The 19356-nt window shown below is 38.0% G+C and overlaps 1 protein-coding gene across 1 annotated transcript; it reads right to left on the bottom strand.

Moving 5' to 3' along the window:
* Window positions 1-1273: 1273 nt before the first annotated feature.
* On the bottom strand, window positions 1274-3205 carry LOC103725417 (DDB1- and CUL4-associated factor 8). Its single transcript, XM_008822745.1, has one exon. The coding sequence runs from the start codon at window positions 3203-3205 to the stop codon at window positions 1274-1276; it is 1932 nt and encodes a 643-aa protein (XP_008820967.1).
* Between the last annotated feature and the right edge of the window lie 16151 nt (window positions 3206-19356).

Below are 19356 nucleotides of genomic sequence, written 5' to 3'. Positions count from 1 at the left end.
TGAACTTTAAACACTGCAGGGACATCTAAAACATTTTATAATAGTACCACATCAAGTGGTTACATATAAATATAAACCATCTTTTCTTCCAAAGTTTTTAATAGTTCAAACTATAATGCATTCATATATTTCTAGCTGCCAAATTATATGAGGACTCTCTGGAAGGTAATCCTGTGGCATTTTTTAACCACAACATTTCAAGAAAATTGAAATGGCATATTAAAAAATATAGTAATTGCTGTGTGTGGTAGTGTATGCCTTTAGTCCCAGGTTCAGAAGGCAGAGGCAAGCTGATCTCTGTGAGATGGAGGACAGTCTAGTCTACACAGGGAGTTCCAGGCCAGCTGGGGCTATTGGGAGACCTTACCATATAAAACCAAACACTTAAAAAAGTGATTAAATTTAGTTTCTTCCCACCTTTTATGTGCTGAAGTAATTCTACATTAATAACATAGATTTAGAAAATGTGCATACAGCGGCTGGAGAGATGGCTCAGTGGTTAAGAACACTGACTATTCTTGCAGAAGACCCGAGTTCAAATCCCAGCACCCACACGGCAGCTAACAACTATCTGTAACTCCAGCTCCAGGGAGTCTGACAGCCTCTTCGGTCTTCCCCAGGCATTGCACGACACAGGTGCACTTACCTACATGCAGGCAATACACACATATACATAAAATAAAGTTATCTGCACCCAAGTTTTTTGTTATCAGAGTTAAATTGTCTGACCAGGAAATAAAACTGTTCTGTCTTCCTTTCCTCTGGCAGAAAGAAAAAGTGAAAGTTTGTGTTGTATGCGTGAACAAAGTCTACATTCAAGACACAAAACCATGATTTGCTTTTACTTTGCTTTACTTTTAGAACAAAAGAAAACATATTTTAAAATTTCTATGTCAACAGAAAAACAGTATTTGGAAATAGATTTCTGAAGCTTAAAAATGCCAGTTGTTAGTATCTGGAATCGCATCTTACATGACTATTTTTTTATCAAAATTTGGCACTCTCTTAGTTAACTGCAAGAGAACCAAGGTAGCATATTTTTCTTCTACAGTCATATAAAGGTAAGGGTTAAGGAGTAATGAAACCAAGTAAGAGAAAAAAATGAAACATTCAAATGCTTTTGTTATAACTTGTTGGAAACATAAGGCAAACAGAAACCTACTAATTGAACATAATTTTTAAAGTCCAGTCTATCCAGAAGCCTACTAATCAAGATGAATTTTTAAAGTCCAGTCTGTCGACGTGGTATCTAGTTTACCTTGGCACAAGGCCTTCACGATGGCATACACAGTATTTCATCTTCGTTATCTTCATCATCAGAGTTGCTGGAAGTCTCCTGGAAATCTCTGTCTCCAGCTTCAATTCTAACACCTCTCCAGGAACTCTGGGGATTTCTCTCTGTCATGTGACTCATGAGGAGCCAGAACATGTGGTTGTCAAACAGGGAAGCACTGTGCAAGTTAAAATCATCTAGTTTCTGCATATTGATCTTAACCACATCCTTTAACCCAGTAAGATCAGTGGGAGCTGCAGCTAATGGTGCCCAAACCTTGACCTCATTGTCTAGGCCACAAGTTGCAATCACAGGTAGGTAAGGATGGGAATCAATACAGGTGACTGCGCCTCCTTCATCTGCCTCCAAGAACTGAACAATCTGGCAGGATGATTTTTCCCAGAAGAAGACATGCCCACAATCGCTACCACTCATTACAAACTCACTTTTGGGACCATAGAAATTAACACCTTTCACTGTGGCATTATTTCTGTGCCCCTTATATTTCTTGGAATATTGCCCTTCATCACAGTCAGAAGTGTTGAAGAGGTAAATATCTTCACCACTGTAGCTAACTAGGAGCTCTGTGCCATCGTGACTATACACCAGGGAAGTGATGGATACTGGCTGATCACAGCCCACCAGGTGAGGAGGACAGAATTTTTTGAAAACTCCGTTATTCTCATTCTCATGAATTTTCCTCTGGTCATAAATCCTCACAAACTGATCTTGCCCACCCACGGCAAACTGGTAGCTATTGGCTGGATTCAAAAAGACTGTATACAGTCCCACTTTCTTGTCATATTCTTTGACTAGCACCAACTTTGAAGCTGGCTGATGCTGTCTTAGGTCAATGCTGAAAACAACTCCATCTTCCCCTGAAGTAAGGAACTTATAAGGGGAGTCTGGCTCCAAAGCCAGCCTATGACATGCTCCCCTGTGCTTCACCAATCTCCTGGTTGTTTCGTTGGATGTGGGCACAAAAGATAGTTGGGCAAGCCGTACCTGCCCATCCTGGCCACACGTGACCATGGCGGAATCATTACAATTAGGAAGGAATTTAGCCTGCAAGACATTATTTCTATGGCCACTAAAAAAGTCCAGTACTCGGTGCTGATTAAACAAGTCCCACACAAATACTTTCAGGTCATCACTGCCACTGGTCAGCAGGGTGCCACATTGGTTAAAGTGCACAGAATTGACACACCCAACATGGCCTTCAAATTTATGTTGCAGGGAGAAACGCTGCACAAACGCTCTTGCACCACAGGCCTCATAATCAAAGCGAGGCCTGGAACCCAGCTGCCTATCCCGAAGGGCATTAACCATGTTGCAGCGAGGTCTCGGGAGCGGAGTTATTCCCATGGACATCCATTCCTCTATGGACCTATCCTCTTCCATCACATTTTGCTCACTGTTTGACTCACGTACCTCAGATGTAGCTTCGTCATTCCTGTTCTCCCGGATCCCGATTTCGGCTTCCATGCTACAGAAGAGCAGGCTTTGCTCATTGCTGGAAACACTGTCAGAGTCCTCCAGGTTTGGAAGGCCTACACTGTCACCACTGTCACCACAATCAGTGATGTCAACGTGACTGCTGTCGCCATCGGCCTTGGCCTCGGCCTCAGCATCCACCTTGGCTTCTGCCTCGGCCTCAGCCTCAGACTCTTTTTCTTCGTCACCATCATCATCTGTGTCACCATCAGAACCAAGGTCTTCATCACTATCAGTACCTTGAGGGTTGGAAGCACTCTCAACTGCAGCACCGTCACCGGCAACATCACCCAAGGCCTGACTCTGATCCTGAATCTCGGCTTCGAAGCCTGGAGCTGCCTCAGCGCCCATTTCATCAAGCCTCTCGTCCTCAAGGCTAAGCAGGCTTTTGGACCCAGAGTATGCTAAGCCATCTGAGCTGCTCTCTTGGGTCGACATTTTTTCGGATATTCACACTAGTGGGTTTGAACTGTGCAAAACAGAAACCTTAGGAAGGCAGGAAAGAAGGCAGGCTCACCCTCAAACCGGACAGTCACGAGAAAATCCTCGCTAGCTGAAAGCAGGCACCAACATGAAAGACCCGAGAAAGCAAGCCGCTGACGTACGGGGAAATGACGGGAGCCGAAGAGGTTCAGAAAGCTTCGAGTTGCACATCTCGCGATATCTTGGAAATTTGTTTCGTTTTTATGTAAAATAGCTGTGCTTCAACAAATGTGGGTGGTACATGTGCTTTCTTTCTTTGAAAAATATTTCTATTACATTTATTTATAGGGACCCTGTCATGGTGCACATGTGGACGTTGGATAGTGAAGGATTCTCGATCCCCTTCTCTCCCACCTGTAGGTCTTGGGGACTGAACTCAGGTCGCGGTCAGGTTTGGGGGCATGCCCCTTTACCAGCTGAGCTAACTTGTGGCCCACGTGCAGTTCTTTTGAAGATTGAAATTGATGCACTTTTGAGAATATACTTGTAAGAGAATGATTAGCAAAAAGTGCACCTCTTACAGCAAAATAGTTTTTAAAAGCCTCTAATACTTTGGTTGAAATAAATGTTCAGTGTGAAATGAAGATTAAAAAAAAAAGAGCAATGGAAGGTGAGCTAAGAACCTCCTAGCAACTGACTTTTTAACATGTAAGAAATATCTCAATTCCAACAGTGTGAAAAAACCTTGAAAACATTTATCTGATAAAATTAGTACGGGGTGGACAGAAAACAACTGTCTAATTGATTGTCAAACAAGTATTTTTTTTAGTGAGAACAGATTTCAGATATTACATTAGACATAACACCCACTGAAATGTTCATTATTTAGCTGAAGTTCAAATTTAACTCACTTCTATATTTTTATTTATTATATCTGTCGGGCTTCCTTACAAAAGGAATATAGTCTCAATATAATCAAGGCAAAATCAGCTGGTGAATTTAAAATGGACACTGAAATGAATAACTGATCCACTAAGATACACCTAAATTTTCTTTTTTTAATCAGATACTCTGAACACATATTCTTAGATTTAATTCAATTTAATGTACTTAACTGAGCACCAAACCTAGTTCTATGAAGCAAAACTGGTATTACAGAACTACCAAAATATTGTCTATAGCCTTCAAAATAATCTTGAGCCTTTTCTGAAGCATTTTAGGAAAAGAAACCTGCTCTGTAGTCTGTGAATTGACACTATTATGCTAACTTCACTTTTGAATAAATTACCCCTAAGGTGATTTGACTATATTTTCTTTTTGTGTGAAGGGGAGTGGGTGTATATGATGTATATACATTTTACATGTATGGACATATGTGTATCGGTGTGCTTGCAGATATGTGCATGTATGTGGAAGCTAGAGGGTGGTGAAGTTTGGTGTTTTACACTAACGTTCTACACTTTATGTTTTGAAACGGTCTCCAACTGAACAGAAACCTAGCTAGTCTGGATGACCAGTGACTCCCTGGGGTTTACCTGTCTCTGAACTCCAGCAGTGCAGTCACAAACTAGCACTGTCATGCCAAGCTTTTTATGTGTGTTCTAAGAATCTGAACTCAGGTCCTCATACTTGTACAGGAAGCACCTTGCCTACTTTTCTCTCTCCACAGCCCCTGTTTTCTAATTGCTACAGTAAACTGCTGATGATACCAGACCAAGAGAAGAGGCTTCCCCTCAAAGTAACTGGAAGATAATGAAAAATTGATTGACTATAGAAATATAAATTCTAAAGAAGAAAGATAGTTCTAATATAAATGGTAATAGAAAAATACATAAAAGAATATTCATAGCAACTTGTAAATAATAGCACATTAGCTTGAAAGCCAACTGAAGCCCATCGTGAGTAATGTGGTAAACAAATTAACATATATTCCAAGAATGCATAATACACAGAAATGAGAATAAACAGTTTAAATTTTAGTTCAACAAGGTGGGCATGGCAGATCAGTGCTGTAATCACAGTACTTAGAATTATAGGCAGGAGCATCAGGAGTTCAAGGGCAACCTTGAGTATATCACAAGTTGAAGGCCAAGCCTGGGCTAAATGAGACCTTGTTTCAAAAACTAAACAAAATCAAATATATAAACATAGATAAATCTTAAAAACACAGTTTGAGTGAAAACTAAAAGTCAAAGAATACTAATCAATGATTTGACTTTTAATGCATGTTTGTGTAGTTTCATCTGTAATAGAACTGATTTGAAAGGCCAAGAAGCAGTTGTCTCAAGAGCCAGGACAGCCATTATGTCATAGAGGAAGAAGTGGTAGGAAGCTAGGAGAGGGAGATTCAAGTCTTCAAATATTTGTAGCTTACTATCTATAACTATAGACAGTCTTTGTTTCTTTGTACTTTTGAGCTAAGCATGCACATTTATATACTCCTTTTGAAATGTACTTATTTATTGTGTGAGAGAGCACATGTGCCACAGCATGCATGTGGAGATCAGAGGATAATTTATGGGTGTTTTCTGTGTCCACTATGTGGGTCCTGAGGATCAAACTCAGGCTTGCTATCAAGCACCATTACCCACTGAGCAATCTAGCTGGCCTTATAGATAGTTTTAGATGTATGATATACTGCCTAGTGATTTTCCCCTCCTGGAACTTTTTTACAATATATATTTTATTGAATTTTAATGTATGTCATTCAATATATCTTATATTTAGACCCTATTCCCTATTAGTACCCCTCCATATCTCCCCCATTTCACTTCATGCATTCTGTCACATATGTTAAGGCCTACAGGGACAAGTTTGTATCCTCAGATGTCCCTTGGTGTGAGTGCATCCACTGGAGCCTAATCAGACTATCTAGCATCACTCCTTTAAAGAATACCAACTCTCCCTCACTCGGCAGTGATCAAGATAGTTTTTAAAATGAGAATTTGTCCTTACCAAGTATCTAGTTCAGACAAACACAAAGGTATTATAGGAAACCTGGAGCATCAAACTCTATCATTTATAAATTATGTAATACCATAGAGAATAGTGACAATAGACAACAGAATACACAGACTGGAGTGAAAGTGACATTGAAGTAGATGGAAATGTATAAAGAGAAGTAGATAATCTTGTATCTATAGTGAGGATATTGCTAATAAGGTGGACTGAGTGTGAATTCTCTGAAACAACTGGCTATGAATGCTTCTAGAACGCCAGCACACCACTGTGAAGCATTGCCTACAGTATTCCAAAAGTTTCCCATGAAACTTAAAATAAAATTTAAATTTATCTGGTAATGAACATAGATTGCTTAGATTGCTGTGGCATCTTCTTTTTTATTTTTTACTTTTTTATTTTAAAAATATGTTATTTTTATTTTATGTGTATGCATGTATTGGATGCATGTAGGAAAGTGCACCCATGTCATGCCATGCCCACGGTGGACAGAAGAGGCTGTTGGAGGCCCTAAAATTGGAGTTACGGACAGTTGTTAGCTGCCATGTGGGTGATGGGATTCAAACCCAGGTCTTCTGCAAGAACAATTAGTGTTCTTTAACTGCTGAGTCATCTCTCAAGCCCCAACTTGTTATTTTTTAAAAAATAATTTTACTGGCTGTTTTGTGAAATTCGAATTTGGGGTGGGAAGTAGTAAACTCTTGTTCTAATCCATGTGAGAAATTAAAGAGTTTAGAGTGGGAATGACATTGGTAATGAAAATATATTTGAAATATATAGTGGAAACTCAAGCATTTGTTAGTTGAACACAATGTTGATGTGAATTAGATAATCTATTAACAAGAAACACACATCAGTTATGTAAGTTGAAGTGTTTTAGCAGGAAGACATTACCTCTCTAAACTTTAAGGTATAGAAGAGGTGAAAGTTATCAAAATCGTTGGTTTTGAAGCCACATCTCCAGGAGTTCTTGGACATGGATCTAGAAAAATTAATCCCTCGCATTTATTCTCCTCCCTGTGCTCAGATGCTAGTGTTTCTCACAGTGCCATGTAAGAGGAGAAAAAGAAATTCAGCCAAGATCTGAAGGAACAAAGAGTGAAGGTTCATAACATTTGCTAGAATGAGGGCTAGAGATAGGGATGTGAGAATCAAGAGCTCCATCTTATTTATATGAGGCATAAAATATCCAGTAGGCTTTGAGAACACAGAACCACTGCATTGGTTACAATATATACAATGCATATATTGAAGTTTAAAGAAAATTGTAACAAGTATATATTTACATTTGGAAGTCATTAACCACTAGAAATAAAGAGGATCATTTTGAGAGGGTACATACAGCAAGTAGACCAAACAGCTTTGTGCCCTCAACTGGTAAATGCCAATATGTATTTTCAGAAGAAAAGGAGAGACAAACAAAGGAGCAGAAAAACATGACAATATGAAGCAAGTGTTGAATCAAGTTCACAAAGCAAAGCATGATCAATTGTACCAAATATTGATGACAGATGAAGGGAGGACCTGGTAAACTGATCATATTATGTGGCAAAACTGAAGTGTTCTTTGACATTTATAGAACTTGTGAAAACAAGTGTTCAGCCAAGAAATTTCAGAAAGGAAAGAGAGGGAGGAAGGAAAAACAGTAGGCAGAGACAGCTCTTTCTGTGTGTGCTATAATGTGGCAGACTTAAGGATCTTTATTTTGATTTTTGTCATTCTGTTTCTTCCACTCTCCTTCCCTTTCTACCTTCTTCACCCACCCAATGTTGTATCCTTTTTTTTTATATTCCTAGTTTGTTTCTTCATTGCTATGACAAAATACTCTGACCAATACCAACTTGGGGCAGAGCAGGTTTATTTCGCTTACATCTCCCGGGTTCTGGGTCACAGTTCATCATGGAGCCCAACTCAGGGTGGGAACCTGGAAGCAGGAGTTGGAGCACAGGCCATGGTAGAATGCTGCTTACTGGCGTGCTCTCCTGGCCCCTGCTCAATCTTTCTTATACAACATAGGCCCACCTGCCCAGGGGTGGTACTACCCACAGTGGGTGGGGCCCTCCCACATCACTCAGTAATCAAGAAGATGCCCCACAGACGTGGTCAGAGGCCATTCCAGTAGAGGCAATTCCCCAGTTGAGGCTCCCTAAACCCAGGTGTGTGAAGCTGACATTAAAGCTATACTATATATCATATGCCAATATAATCCAATATCTGTTGCTTATATGCTCTTGGGTATGCAGTCATACATTGGAACATGGAGGACCTACCAGGCACCACACCCTTAAAGAAAGCTAACTCTTCCTCTCCTAGCAGCCATCAATTGTCAACAGCACCTCACCTAGATGTGGGACACATACCTACCTCCATCCCGTATGTTGGGATTTTGTCTGACTTGAGCTTTTGCAGTTATTGTGAATATGTCACAACTGTTGTGGGTTTATATGTGTACTTGCCCTGCTGTGTCCAGAAAACACCTTTTCCTTATGATTATTTACCACCTCTGACTCTTACAATCTTTCTGCCCCCTCTTTTGTGATGATCCTTGAGCCCTGGAAGGAGGGATGTGACATAGATGTCCCATTTAGAGACCAGCAACTCACAGTCTCTTATTCTCTGCATCTTGACCAGTTCTGGGTAGAGACATATAGACATATAGAAATTGTAGGGGAATTTGGGGTCAAGAGATTTTAAACTACCAGCCTGGTGTGGTGGTACACATATTTTGTCCCAGCACTTTGGAGGTAGAGGCAGGCAGAAACCACTGATATCAACAAAAGCCTTATCTATATAGCAAATTCTAAGACAGCTGGTGCTACAGGGAAACCCTTTTCAAGAAAAAAGAGATTTTAAATTCTCAACTATCTAGGCCAATAAATGCTAAAACCAATGATTTGGTAGTGAGTGGATGATAAATCTGTAATATATTGAAGATAGGGAAAGGTTAATGAAGAAAGAATTAAGTAGGGGAGAAGGAATAGGGTGTGGATTCTCATTTGAACAGGAGAGAAAATAAAATATTTGGGATAGAAGCAAGTAGGCTGTTAGCAATCTGGAAAATACAGATATTCCATTCCTGGAGTGAAAAACGAAAAAAAGATAATCAACTTTAAAAGGGAAGAATTAAAGCTGTACTGATTATATTTCAGTAGGCTCAAGTTCCTGTGTTTGATCTCCAGCACTGCCAAAAAAAAGCAAGAGGGAGGGAGGGAGGGAAGGAGGGTGGGAAAGAGAGAGAGAAAGAGAGAGATAGAGAGAGAGAACAAGAGAGAGAGAATGAGAGAGAGATGGAGAATAAGTGAGAGAAAGATGAAAGCTGAAATTCAGAATTGGTCCAATAGAGGAGGGTGATTTGTTGTCTGGAAACAGAGGGCTCTATGTGTGTGACTGGAGCAGTGATTTAGAGTTTAAGAGTACTGGCTGCTCTTGTAGAGGACCAGCCTTCCATTCCCAGCACCCACATGGTGGCTAACAGCCATCTGTAATTCCAGTTCCAGAAGATCCAACGCCCTCTTTTGGCCTCCACAGACATTGCATACGTGTGGTATGCTTAAACACATATAGACAAAACACTCATACACATAAAATGTGAATTTTCATCTGGGCCCATGTTCATACTCCTGTCCTCCTGTTTCATGTTACTTCAATCTCATTTCTGTGTGGGATCAAGTAAGATGGGGAGGCAGAGATCAACAGCAGGGCATATGACAAAATATGGAATATAGAGAGTGATGTTATGTTAGGAGCAAAGTGTAATCAAGTGTAAGGAGTGTGAGAGAAGTCAAGCTCTTAGCATGATTCATTGCACGTGTTTTCAAACTTTTAGACCTCCAGGCCTCTTCATACTCTTAAAATTTTTGCCATGCTAAAAATAGAAGCTAGGAAATATAACTACTTATTGCTTTACATAGAATATTTATTAGCCCCTTGCATATTACCATAAAAGTATATTTTATGAAAGATAATTAATATTTTCTAAACTAATTTGCTGAGGCAATTGGCATTTTTTTTTACAAGTTTCAGTATTTTAATTGTCTGGTTGAACAGAGGACATCTGGATTCTCATATTTGCTTCTTCATGCAATCTGTTTCTCACATCACAAGTTAGGCAGCGTCTAGAATCTCTGACACTACACTTCTGAGAGGATGGGAGGGAAAGCAGGCATCTAACATTTTAGGTTTATCATGAAAATAATTATGGCCCTAAAACCCACTAAAAAGACTTTTAAAGACTGCTAGCACAATCATCCCCAAGCACATTTTGACAGTTAAAATGCATATAGAAAACTTTGTTTTAATCAGTAGCTAATACATAAATAATTCAGGTAAGGAATTACCTGATCACATTTTTATTTTATAAATTGTGCTCTCAGGGTAAGAAATAAATTGGAAAAATGCAAGGCTAGATGTTTAGAAGCTAATTAAATATGAACAATTTATCACATCCTATGTGGAAGGACTGTTGTGCAGACACATTTATAATCCTGGTGATACTTTTGTGCCTATTTTCCCTTATTCAAGTGTAAATTTCTATAAAACAGGTATGACTGGACTGCATGTTTTGTATAGTTTCCATTTTTGCAGTGTAGAGCTTGAACACAGGGCCTCATTCATGCTAGGCAAGTGGTCTATCAATGGGCTATTACACACACTGAAATCCCACTTTCTAAACTTTTGTGTGCTTGTATATGTGTTTGTAAGTGTGTGTGTTTGTGTGTGTGTGTGTGTGTGCAAGCATGTATTTGTGTGAGTGTACTGTATGTGTGTGATGTATGTGCAGGTGTGTGCATGGGTATTCAAGTCTGTCTACACACAGAGACCAGAGGAGAAATTTGGACATCTTGCACCATTATGCTCCATTGTATTCCTTTGAGACAAGGTATTTGCTTGGCTCTTTTACATAGATCCTAGGATCTAAGCTCCAGTCTTTATGCTTACATATCAGGCATTCCTGCAGACTGAGACCCTTCCCTAGCCCCCTCCAATACAGTACCACCTTTGATTTTTTTTTGAACTATAGTTTTTAGCACCTTGTAAAGATTTGGTGAAAAAAAGGAAAAAACCAGGTAAGTGGCTACCAAAATACTGCAGATTTGTTATGATTTAGTCATGTAGCAAATGTCAGTGACAACACAGAAAATCAAATAAAAACTGTATGCTTAATGTACATATGTATGTACGTACATATGAATGTATGATTGACTGGACATGCCATTGATCTGCATATTAAATAAGGCAAAAGGGAACAACACCATGTCTACTATCTCTCATTAGTGGGTGTTCGGGGTTCACAGAAGATACCAAAAGTGGTGAGATTCAAAGGGGTGACTTCTGGGCTCATTTCAAATAAGATGAATTCTGTTACATATGTCAACTGAGCCTCTCCTAGCATATTAGGCCTTAAAGTTATATGTGTCTCATTTAATTAAGCTAAGACCACCCCATATTCTAATATTTGTTTCCAATGCTTTAATATTTTAGTGTTTGGTTTTAGTACTTTGATGCTTAATGTTTATTTTTAATGTCTTCATATTTTAAATATTTAATCAGAATTCTTAGATTTTTGTTGGCCTATATTTCCAGTTGATAGATTGTGCGAATTGTAGAAGAGCCACAAGCCTCATTAGGGAAAGCCATAAATCCCCTAAAGTGTCTAACTGTCCCTGAGTTGACAGCCTGGCCTTGCTCAAGCCTGGCCTTGCCCAAGCCATATCAACTGGTCACTCCCAGGACTGAGAGAAACCGTGGAGTCCACCTATCTGTTTAGTGCTACAGATAACTCACCCGCCTGTCTAAGAAAAGAGACCCTCAAGGATACCAAACCGGGGCAATAATTCAGCTCCCCACAAAGAGCAGCTGTGTCTCACTTTTGTGTACCCCGCCCCCACATTTATTTGTCTAGATGTAGAACTTGGTTCCCACGGACAGCCTCTACCTCTCTCTGTATCTTGTTTGAATAAAGGAAGATATATTCCTTGCCTGTTGCCGGTCTGGCTCTGGCTTCTTGTCTCCTACTCCTCTTTTTTTCTCCAAAAAGCTACCACTGGTTTTATTAGTAAGAGCTGATTTACTCCACTCCAACCAGTTGGGATTAATTTGGCTCCAGAACAGTGGCTTATTTTGTTTTGAGATTCACATTAATGTGCTTTTACATTCCATCCAGAATGTGGGGAAACTACCTTGCCCTTACAGCTGTGTGAAGGAATCTGTTGATATAACTCTTGAAACACACATAAAAGAAAGTAAGGAGTCTGGAGAGAAGTGTTGTGAAGTGCTGTCATCTGAACATGGCATGGCTCTCACAATACTGGTCTCAAAATAGTTATGACTGGCTGCACAAGATTTGCACCAGATCAAAACAAACAAATTCCAGCAGATATAGGTGAGGTGCTTTCCAGACCATACATCTTACTGAGGAGGTATTGGCAGTGGACAGTTGCAGGGGACAAAGAATCATTGTTTTGTTAAAATCTGGCCACTGTTAGGTTTCTATTGCTTCAGTGGCTCATTCACGTATGGGCAGCACTAACTGGACTTAGTGGGTTATTAAAAAGGACATGAAGTAGGGAGGGGAATATGTTGCAGGACATATGTTGGGAGTTAGAGAGGAAATGGGGGATATATATGGTCATATTTCATTGTATGTATGTATGTATGTATGTATGTATGTATGTATGAAATTCTCAAGAACAAAGAAAATTTGGGGAGAGAGAGAGAGAGACTTCAAATTTACATTGCAGTCACAGAAACTGACCAAATGTCCTATCATCATACTCTGACTTCAGAAGCCATGCTTTGGGATATTGATCCATTTAAAAATCAATACCAACAAGCACAGATCTTAATTCACAATTCATTACATGGACATAATGTAATTGGAAATAATAAAAAAAATATTATGTAGAGTATGTTGTGCACAACTTCAAATGAGTTCAGAAGGTAACAAAACAATCTGTCTTTGTGTTTACAAGAGAGTAGCCTTAACAGATAGGAAAGAACACTAAACACTAAAGAGATTTGGTTCACATGGCCTTGATTGCTGCTCATTTTTCCATCTGGGCAGAGTTGCTATTTTATCTAGTACTTGTCTATTTAGCAAAAGCCTATCTTTATATTTTGTTTCCACTGTACTCTCCAGGCTTAATTGTTGTACTGTCCCAAGGGGATGTGAATCATTTTAAAGTTAAAAAGAGAACCATCTGCATAGATAGAAAGTACCAGTCATTTTATAATAATTACTTCATTTGTTTTGCTTTTAATTACGCCAAAATGTACCAATATATCTAAAGAATGAGTGACTACCACCTGCCATAAAAGATGAAGGGATTCCCTCAACGCCAATTATTTTATCCCATCAAATAAAAATTACTTTTTTTTTGAAAGTTTGCGTTTTAAACAAGTACAGCACACTTCTGGTGACATAATGTAGTGAGTTAGAGATTTTGTCATTTATGAAAAGTAAAATTTTTGAAAATAATTCGTTTTTTTCTTTGCTCTTCACCTATTAATTGTACATTCAATAAAGTTCATGATAAACAGAAAATTGGATATTCATGAGTTAATTGGATATTTATTATTTATTTATGTTTTTGGTCTTGTTGAGACACGGTCTCCTTGTAGTTCTACATGACCTGGAACTCACTATTGAGGCCAGGCTGGCCTTGAATTCACAGAGATCCATATGCCTCTGCTTTCCAAGTGCTGGGATTAAAAGCGTGTGCTACTACATCCAGCTCCATTAGATATTTATATAATTTAAGTGAACAGCAACATTACTTCTAAAGGGGGTATGCAGTGGATATTCACGACAATAACGTGTAATAACGCCTTAACGCTAAATAAAAATTAGTATCTATATGTGTGTAAGCCTGTGCATGCAGGCCACAGTACCTGGGTGGAGGTCAGAGGAAACCCTAAAGGAGTCTGTTCTCTCAACCATGTGTGTCCTGGGGATCGATCTCAGGTTGTCAAGCATGATGGCAGGCAGCTCCACCCACTTATAATTTCCTTTATCCTGACCAATGCATAATTAGGCACATTAGTTTTAAGAGTAAACAAAGGCCTATAGAGCCTGATTTCTGTCCCCAAATGTCCTTCATTGTGGGTCCATCCACTGGGCCCACCAAGAGTCCCATCCCTGTAAGGCACTGTCTTTATCCCTCCCAGCAGCCATCAATTATACAAAGTTCCTTAGGTTATGTGAGGAATTTTTACCCACATCTCTATGTCTATGCTGGGATTTTTATCTGGTTTGAGCTTGCATAGGACTTGTGCATGCTGTCACCATGAAAGCATAGGCCATGATTTTATACACACACACACACACACACACACACACACACACACAAATACATTGCATTGGGTGTGGGAAGTTACAGATACATTGATCAACTCGGAGGAGTTTATGCTAAATAAAACAAGACAAGAAGTGCTTCATGATACCATGTGTATTTGGAATGTTAAATGAATAATACATAAAAATGGAAAGTAGGATGGTAGTAACTTATGAAAATGGGAGATGCAGGTCAATGCAAGTTGTTATATATGGTGAATAATCCTAGAGTACTATTTACTGCATAGGAGCTATAGTTTAACATTTTGTTTCACACTGGAAATTGTTAAGGGAGCAGACATTTCAATTGCTTTTATGAAAGAAAAAAGGATAGCAATGTCATTAGATGCACATCTTAATTTAATTGACTATAGTAGTAATTTTCTTGGGCATGGGAATATCAAAATATCATTTGGACAGCATATATGATCAAAAATTCAATTTTCAGATGAAATTTGAGCTCTGTTCCTTCTCGTTTCTAGTTGTATCATCTTGGGAAAGCAATTTAATATTCCCATCCATTTGTGGCCCCCATATGTAAAGTGGAATCATTTACATCCACCATCTCAGAAGGAATTTTGGGATAAAGGAATTAATGTAATTTAATAGTATTTTTTATTTTTATTTTTTATTTTATGTGTTTGCATGTTTTGCCTGCATGTAAGTAAGGGTACCCGTGTTGTGCAATGCCCATGGAGGACAGAAGAGGCTGTTGGATCCCCTAGAACTGGAGTTATGAACAATTGTTAGCTGCCATGTGGGTGCTGGGATTTGAACCCGGGTCTTCCACAAGTGCAGTCAGTGTTCTTAACCGCTGAGCTATCTCTCCAGCCCCAATTTAATAGTATTAAAAAAAATAATTTGATAATACTTAAAATATTTCATACCACACAGTGATTGTTGACTGCGACTATGAATACTACTAACATTAACCAAAATGGCAATATCTCCATCATAAAGCTAAATAACACACCATTATATGTGTGTGTTTCACATGATGATTTATTTAACCAGTTTTGTGTTGACAGACACGTTGGTTATATACATTAATTCCTGCAACATTCTGTTGCTCCTAAATCCATAGGTTGAATCATTACCCTCACACTTTCTATGTGATGCTGGAGCCTTTACAGTTGGCTAGAATTGTATGAGGTCCTCATTATTTCCCTCTCAATGGAACTAATGTACTTAAAAAAAAGAAGAGGAGATACAGAAGTAATTATTATAAAGTCCGATATATTACCTCCTGCTCTAACTACTCTTCACGTTCAGTCTGGTAAAAACTTAGCACCAACAGAGAGCTGAATATCTTTCATTGTTATGGGAAGCATGTGTCTGTACAATTTATAGGCCAAATACAACAATGGATAAATTCATTGATGGCTAATCTTAGTGTTGCCATATAAAATCATATATAAAATTTATACTATTTATCACAATTATAACTTATTGAGTCTAGTTTTCACTTCCTATATATTTCTGCTTTTGGGTCCATTCATTGGAGGAATTGCCAGGAATTACACCTTAAAGAAAACTAACTCTCCCTTCCCCAGAAAGCCATCAACTATCTATAATTCCTTGGTTAGCTATGGGTGCACATGAGCCCCTTTCCCTTCCAGCTCATGTAGTTTAATTAGAACGAAAATAGATATTATGATGGCCCTTGTGCTGTATAAAAATACTTTGACAACCAATTTAGTCTTATGGTTAATCACAAGTTAGCATTGTGAACTTTCAAGGGAGGTAACACAATCCCAATTATTTAGTTCCATCAGAATGCCTAAGTTAGGAATTCAGGGATATACTTCTTTGAACTCAGTATTTTACATTACACACAGCTAGAAATATCATGGTAAAATAATTAAGGGCTGCAGTAGAAGACATGTTTATGACAACCCCTTCCCCAAATTAATATGCTGAAATCCTAACACCTAAGGAAATGGTATTAGCAGATGAGGCCTTTGAATAGCAATTCATTCCATAGATAAAAGCCTCATAAGTCAGAGTAAGGTCCTTAGAGACCCTAGAGACAAACTGGAGAATACTGACAATGCTTGGAGGCATCATAAATGAAACAAAAGCAGCTTTAACTGCCTACCATATTTATCTACACTTTTGTCTTGAATTTCCAGCATTCTTAACTAGAAATGAGTTTCTCTTGGTCATAATCTACACATTTTATATTTTGCTATAGCAACTCCAGCAGATTAATACAGGGCAGTTATAAGAGATATTCTTTAAAAATATGCCATAGAATTGGAGCCAGTGAAGTGCAGTGAATGTAAAGCAGCTGAAGGGGACTCATTGGGGGAGTGGTAGAAATGTTCTACTGCATGATTGCATCATAATTAACTGACTGAATAAAATTAGCATTACTTAGCAACCATTCACTTAAATGAATGACTTTGTATAGGAATTACACCCTGTTAAAGCTCCTTCCTTCCAGTCTCCTTCACTACCACATCCTAAAGAGCTGCACACTCTTGTTTTTTCATCTTTTTCTATATAAAACATTTCATAGTTCTCTACAATCGTGTTTTATATTCCACTTACTTTTACTTTATATTTTACTTTACAATTAATAAATTATTCTTTCACTATTTTACACATTCTATTTTACCTTCTTTTAACATAAATAGAAACATGCTCTTCATGTTTTAAAAAATTCATGTAACAACTTTTAACAATTGTTTTCTAATGTCAGGCAGTATTATAGGTCCTATGGATACAAGAGTTGAGAAAACAAATGAACTTTTAGGTACTAATATACTGACAGGAGGTAATATAATAATTACAGAAATAAGGCAGTTTATAAGAATAGGAAAGTAAGATATGAGTTATAGTGTCATTTTGGGTTTAAAATTTCAATTCATGTATATTCATTTTACAGAGCGCTGGGTTTCATAAAAATAATTTATTTCAAGTATATAATTTATTCTATACTCCTCCTCCACATCATCCCCCTTTCTCCTCTCTCTTTCCCTTCTTCTGTCTATTTTCTTTTCTTTACTCAAGTCTGCCAGTCTTACTTCTGATTTTATTTATCTATATAAAATCCACGATGCACAAATAAAAAAACCTTTCAATATTTTTTCTCACTGTAGCTTATTTTGCTTAATTTATTGATCTCAATTTGAATCCATTTTACAGAAAATGACATAATTTCATTTATTTTTATGTCTGCCTAAAATTCAATTGTGTTGTCATACAACATTTGTTTTATCTATTCCTCTGTTGGTAGAAACCAGGATGATTCTGGATCTTGTTATTGAGTAATGCAGCAATAAATATGAATGTGCAGATATCTCTGTTGTATGTTGGCCTCGGGTCCTTCAAGTATATACCCAGAAGTGCCTTAGATGTTTTATATAGTAGTTCTACTTTTAGTTTTTATTTATTTATTTTTTGAGACAAAGTCTCCCTTCAGTCCCAGCTTGCCTGGAGCTTGCAATGTATACCAGGCTGGCCTCATGTTTCACGGAGAGCAGCCTGTCTCTGCCTCCTGAGTACTTGCTGGTTTGAAGGTATGTGCCACCACACTGGGCTGCTGGTTTTCGTGGTGGCTGAGATAATTTACGTTCCCATCAGCAGTCTTTCAGATTCTCTTTCCCTCTAACTCACCAGCATTTCTTCCTAATTTTTAAATGATACCATTCTGAGTGAAATATAATATCAGTGTAGTTGTAATTTTTATGCCTCTGATGGTTTAAGATGTTCGGCACTTTTCTTGTGTTTATTGGTCATTGCTACTTAATCATTGGGAAATGTCTGTTTTTAATTAGGTTCCTCAATTTGGGGTATGTAAGGTTTGAATTTTTATATATTCTAGATAATAATCTTCTGTCAGCTGTATAGGTGACAAAGATTTTCTGTTCAATGTGTTTCTGTTCATTTTGCTTTATTTTGCTGTGAAACAGCGTTTTATCTCATTTGTCAATTCTATTATTTCCTGAGTTTTTATGACAACATGTTGAAGTATTTTGCCTGTTTTCCTCCAGAAGTTTCTGTTTCAGATCTTACATTAAGGTCTTTGATTCATTATGAGATGACTTTTGTTCAGGGTGAGACATAGGGATCTGTTTCAGTCTTCTAAATCTGCACAAAAAAATACGTCACGGAAACTGAAATGAACAATAAGGAGGAGAATGAAGAACACAAACACACACACACACACACACACACACACACACACACACACCCCATACTAAACAAGGAAAGCAGTAAGTGTGATTTTCATGAGAGGAAATGATGTCTAGAATGAGAACTTGAGCACAGAACGAATGCCTATGGATGCATAGGTAAAAATGAGGTCAGACAGGTAGCACATGGGCTCTACACATGACTTTCCCCTTAAATATGATTACATGATGATCTCCAAGGAAACCAAGTTTGGACTAGTGGTGTATATGTAAGACCTTTATTCATGAATGTGCCTCAGGAAGCAGCAGTGAGGATTAAAGGAATAAAAGTATTACTAATCATTGATATTGTAATTAAATATGTAAACAAAAATAAGAATTAAAACAATAATGTCATATTACAAGTACCAAAGACACCAAATACACACACAAAGATATATGACAAAAATGAATGCAATGGTAAACATCCTCATACATACATTGGAGAAGTCATGATTGAGAGGATACCAATTTTTCTAAATATGATACAGAATTTCAATAAAATGTAATTGAAGTTCCCATCAGGGTATTAATTTATGTTTTGGTGAGGAAAAAGGTGGAAAATGGTAAATGATTTCAAATCATGTAAAAGTTATAAGAAATGCAGAAACAAAAAGTTTGAGGATAACCTATATTCATAGACTATGATTACAGTAGTGTAGGGTGGGTACAGAAATACATAAGAGTCCAGAAGTATA

This window comes from Nannospalax galili, unplaced genomic scaffold, assembly GCF_000622305.1.
Source record: "Nannospalax galili isolate Female #2095 unplaced genomic scaffold, S.galili_v1.0 scaffold7, whole genome shotgun sequence".
Lineage (NCBI taxonomy): Eukaryota > Metazoa > Chordata > Mammalia > Rodentia > Spalacidae > Nannospalax > Nannospalax galili.
This window is presented reverse-complemented; position numbering and strand designations above follow the sequence as displayed.

Coding starts and splice junctions, on each gene's coding strand:
- LOC103725417 (XM_008822745.1), bottom strand. CDS start 3,205: ATGTCGACCCAAGAGAGCAGCTCAGATGGCTTAGCATACTCTGGGTCC.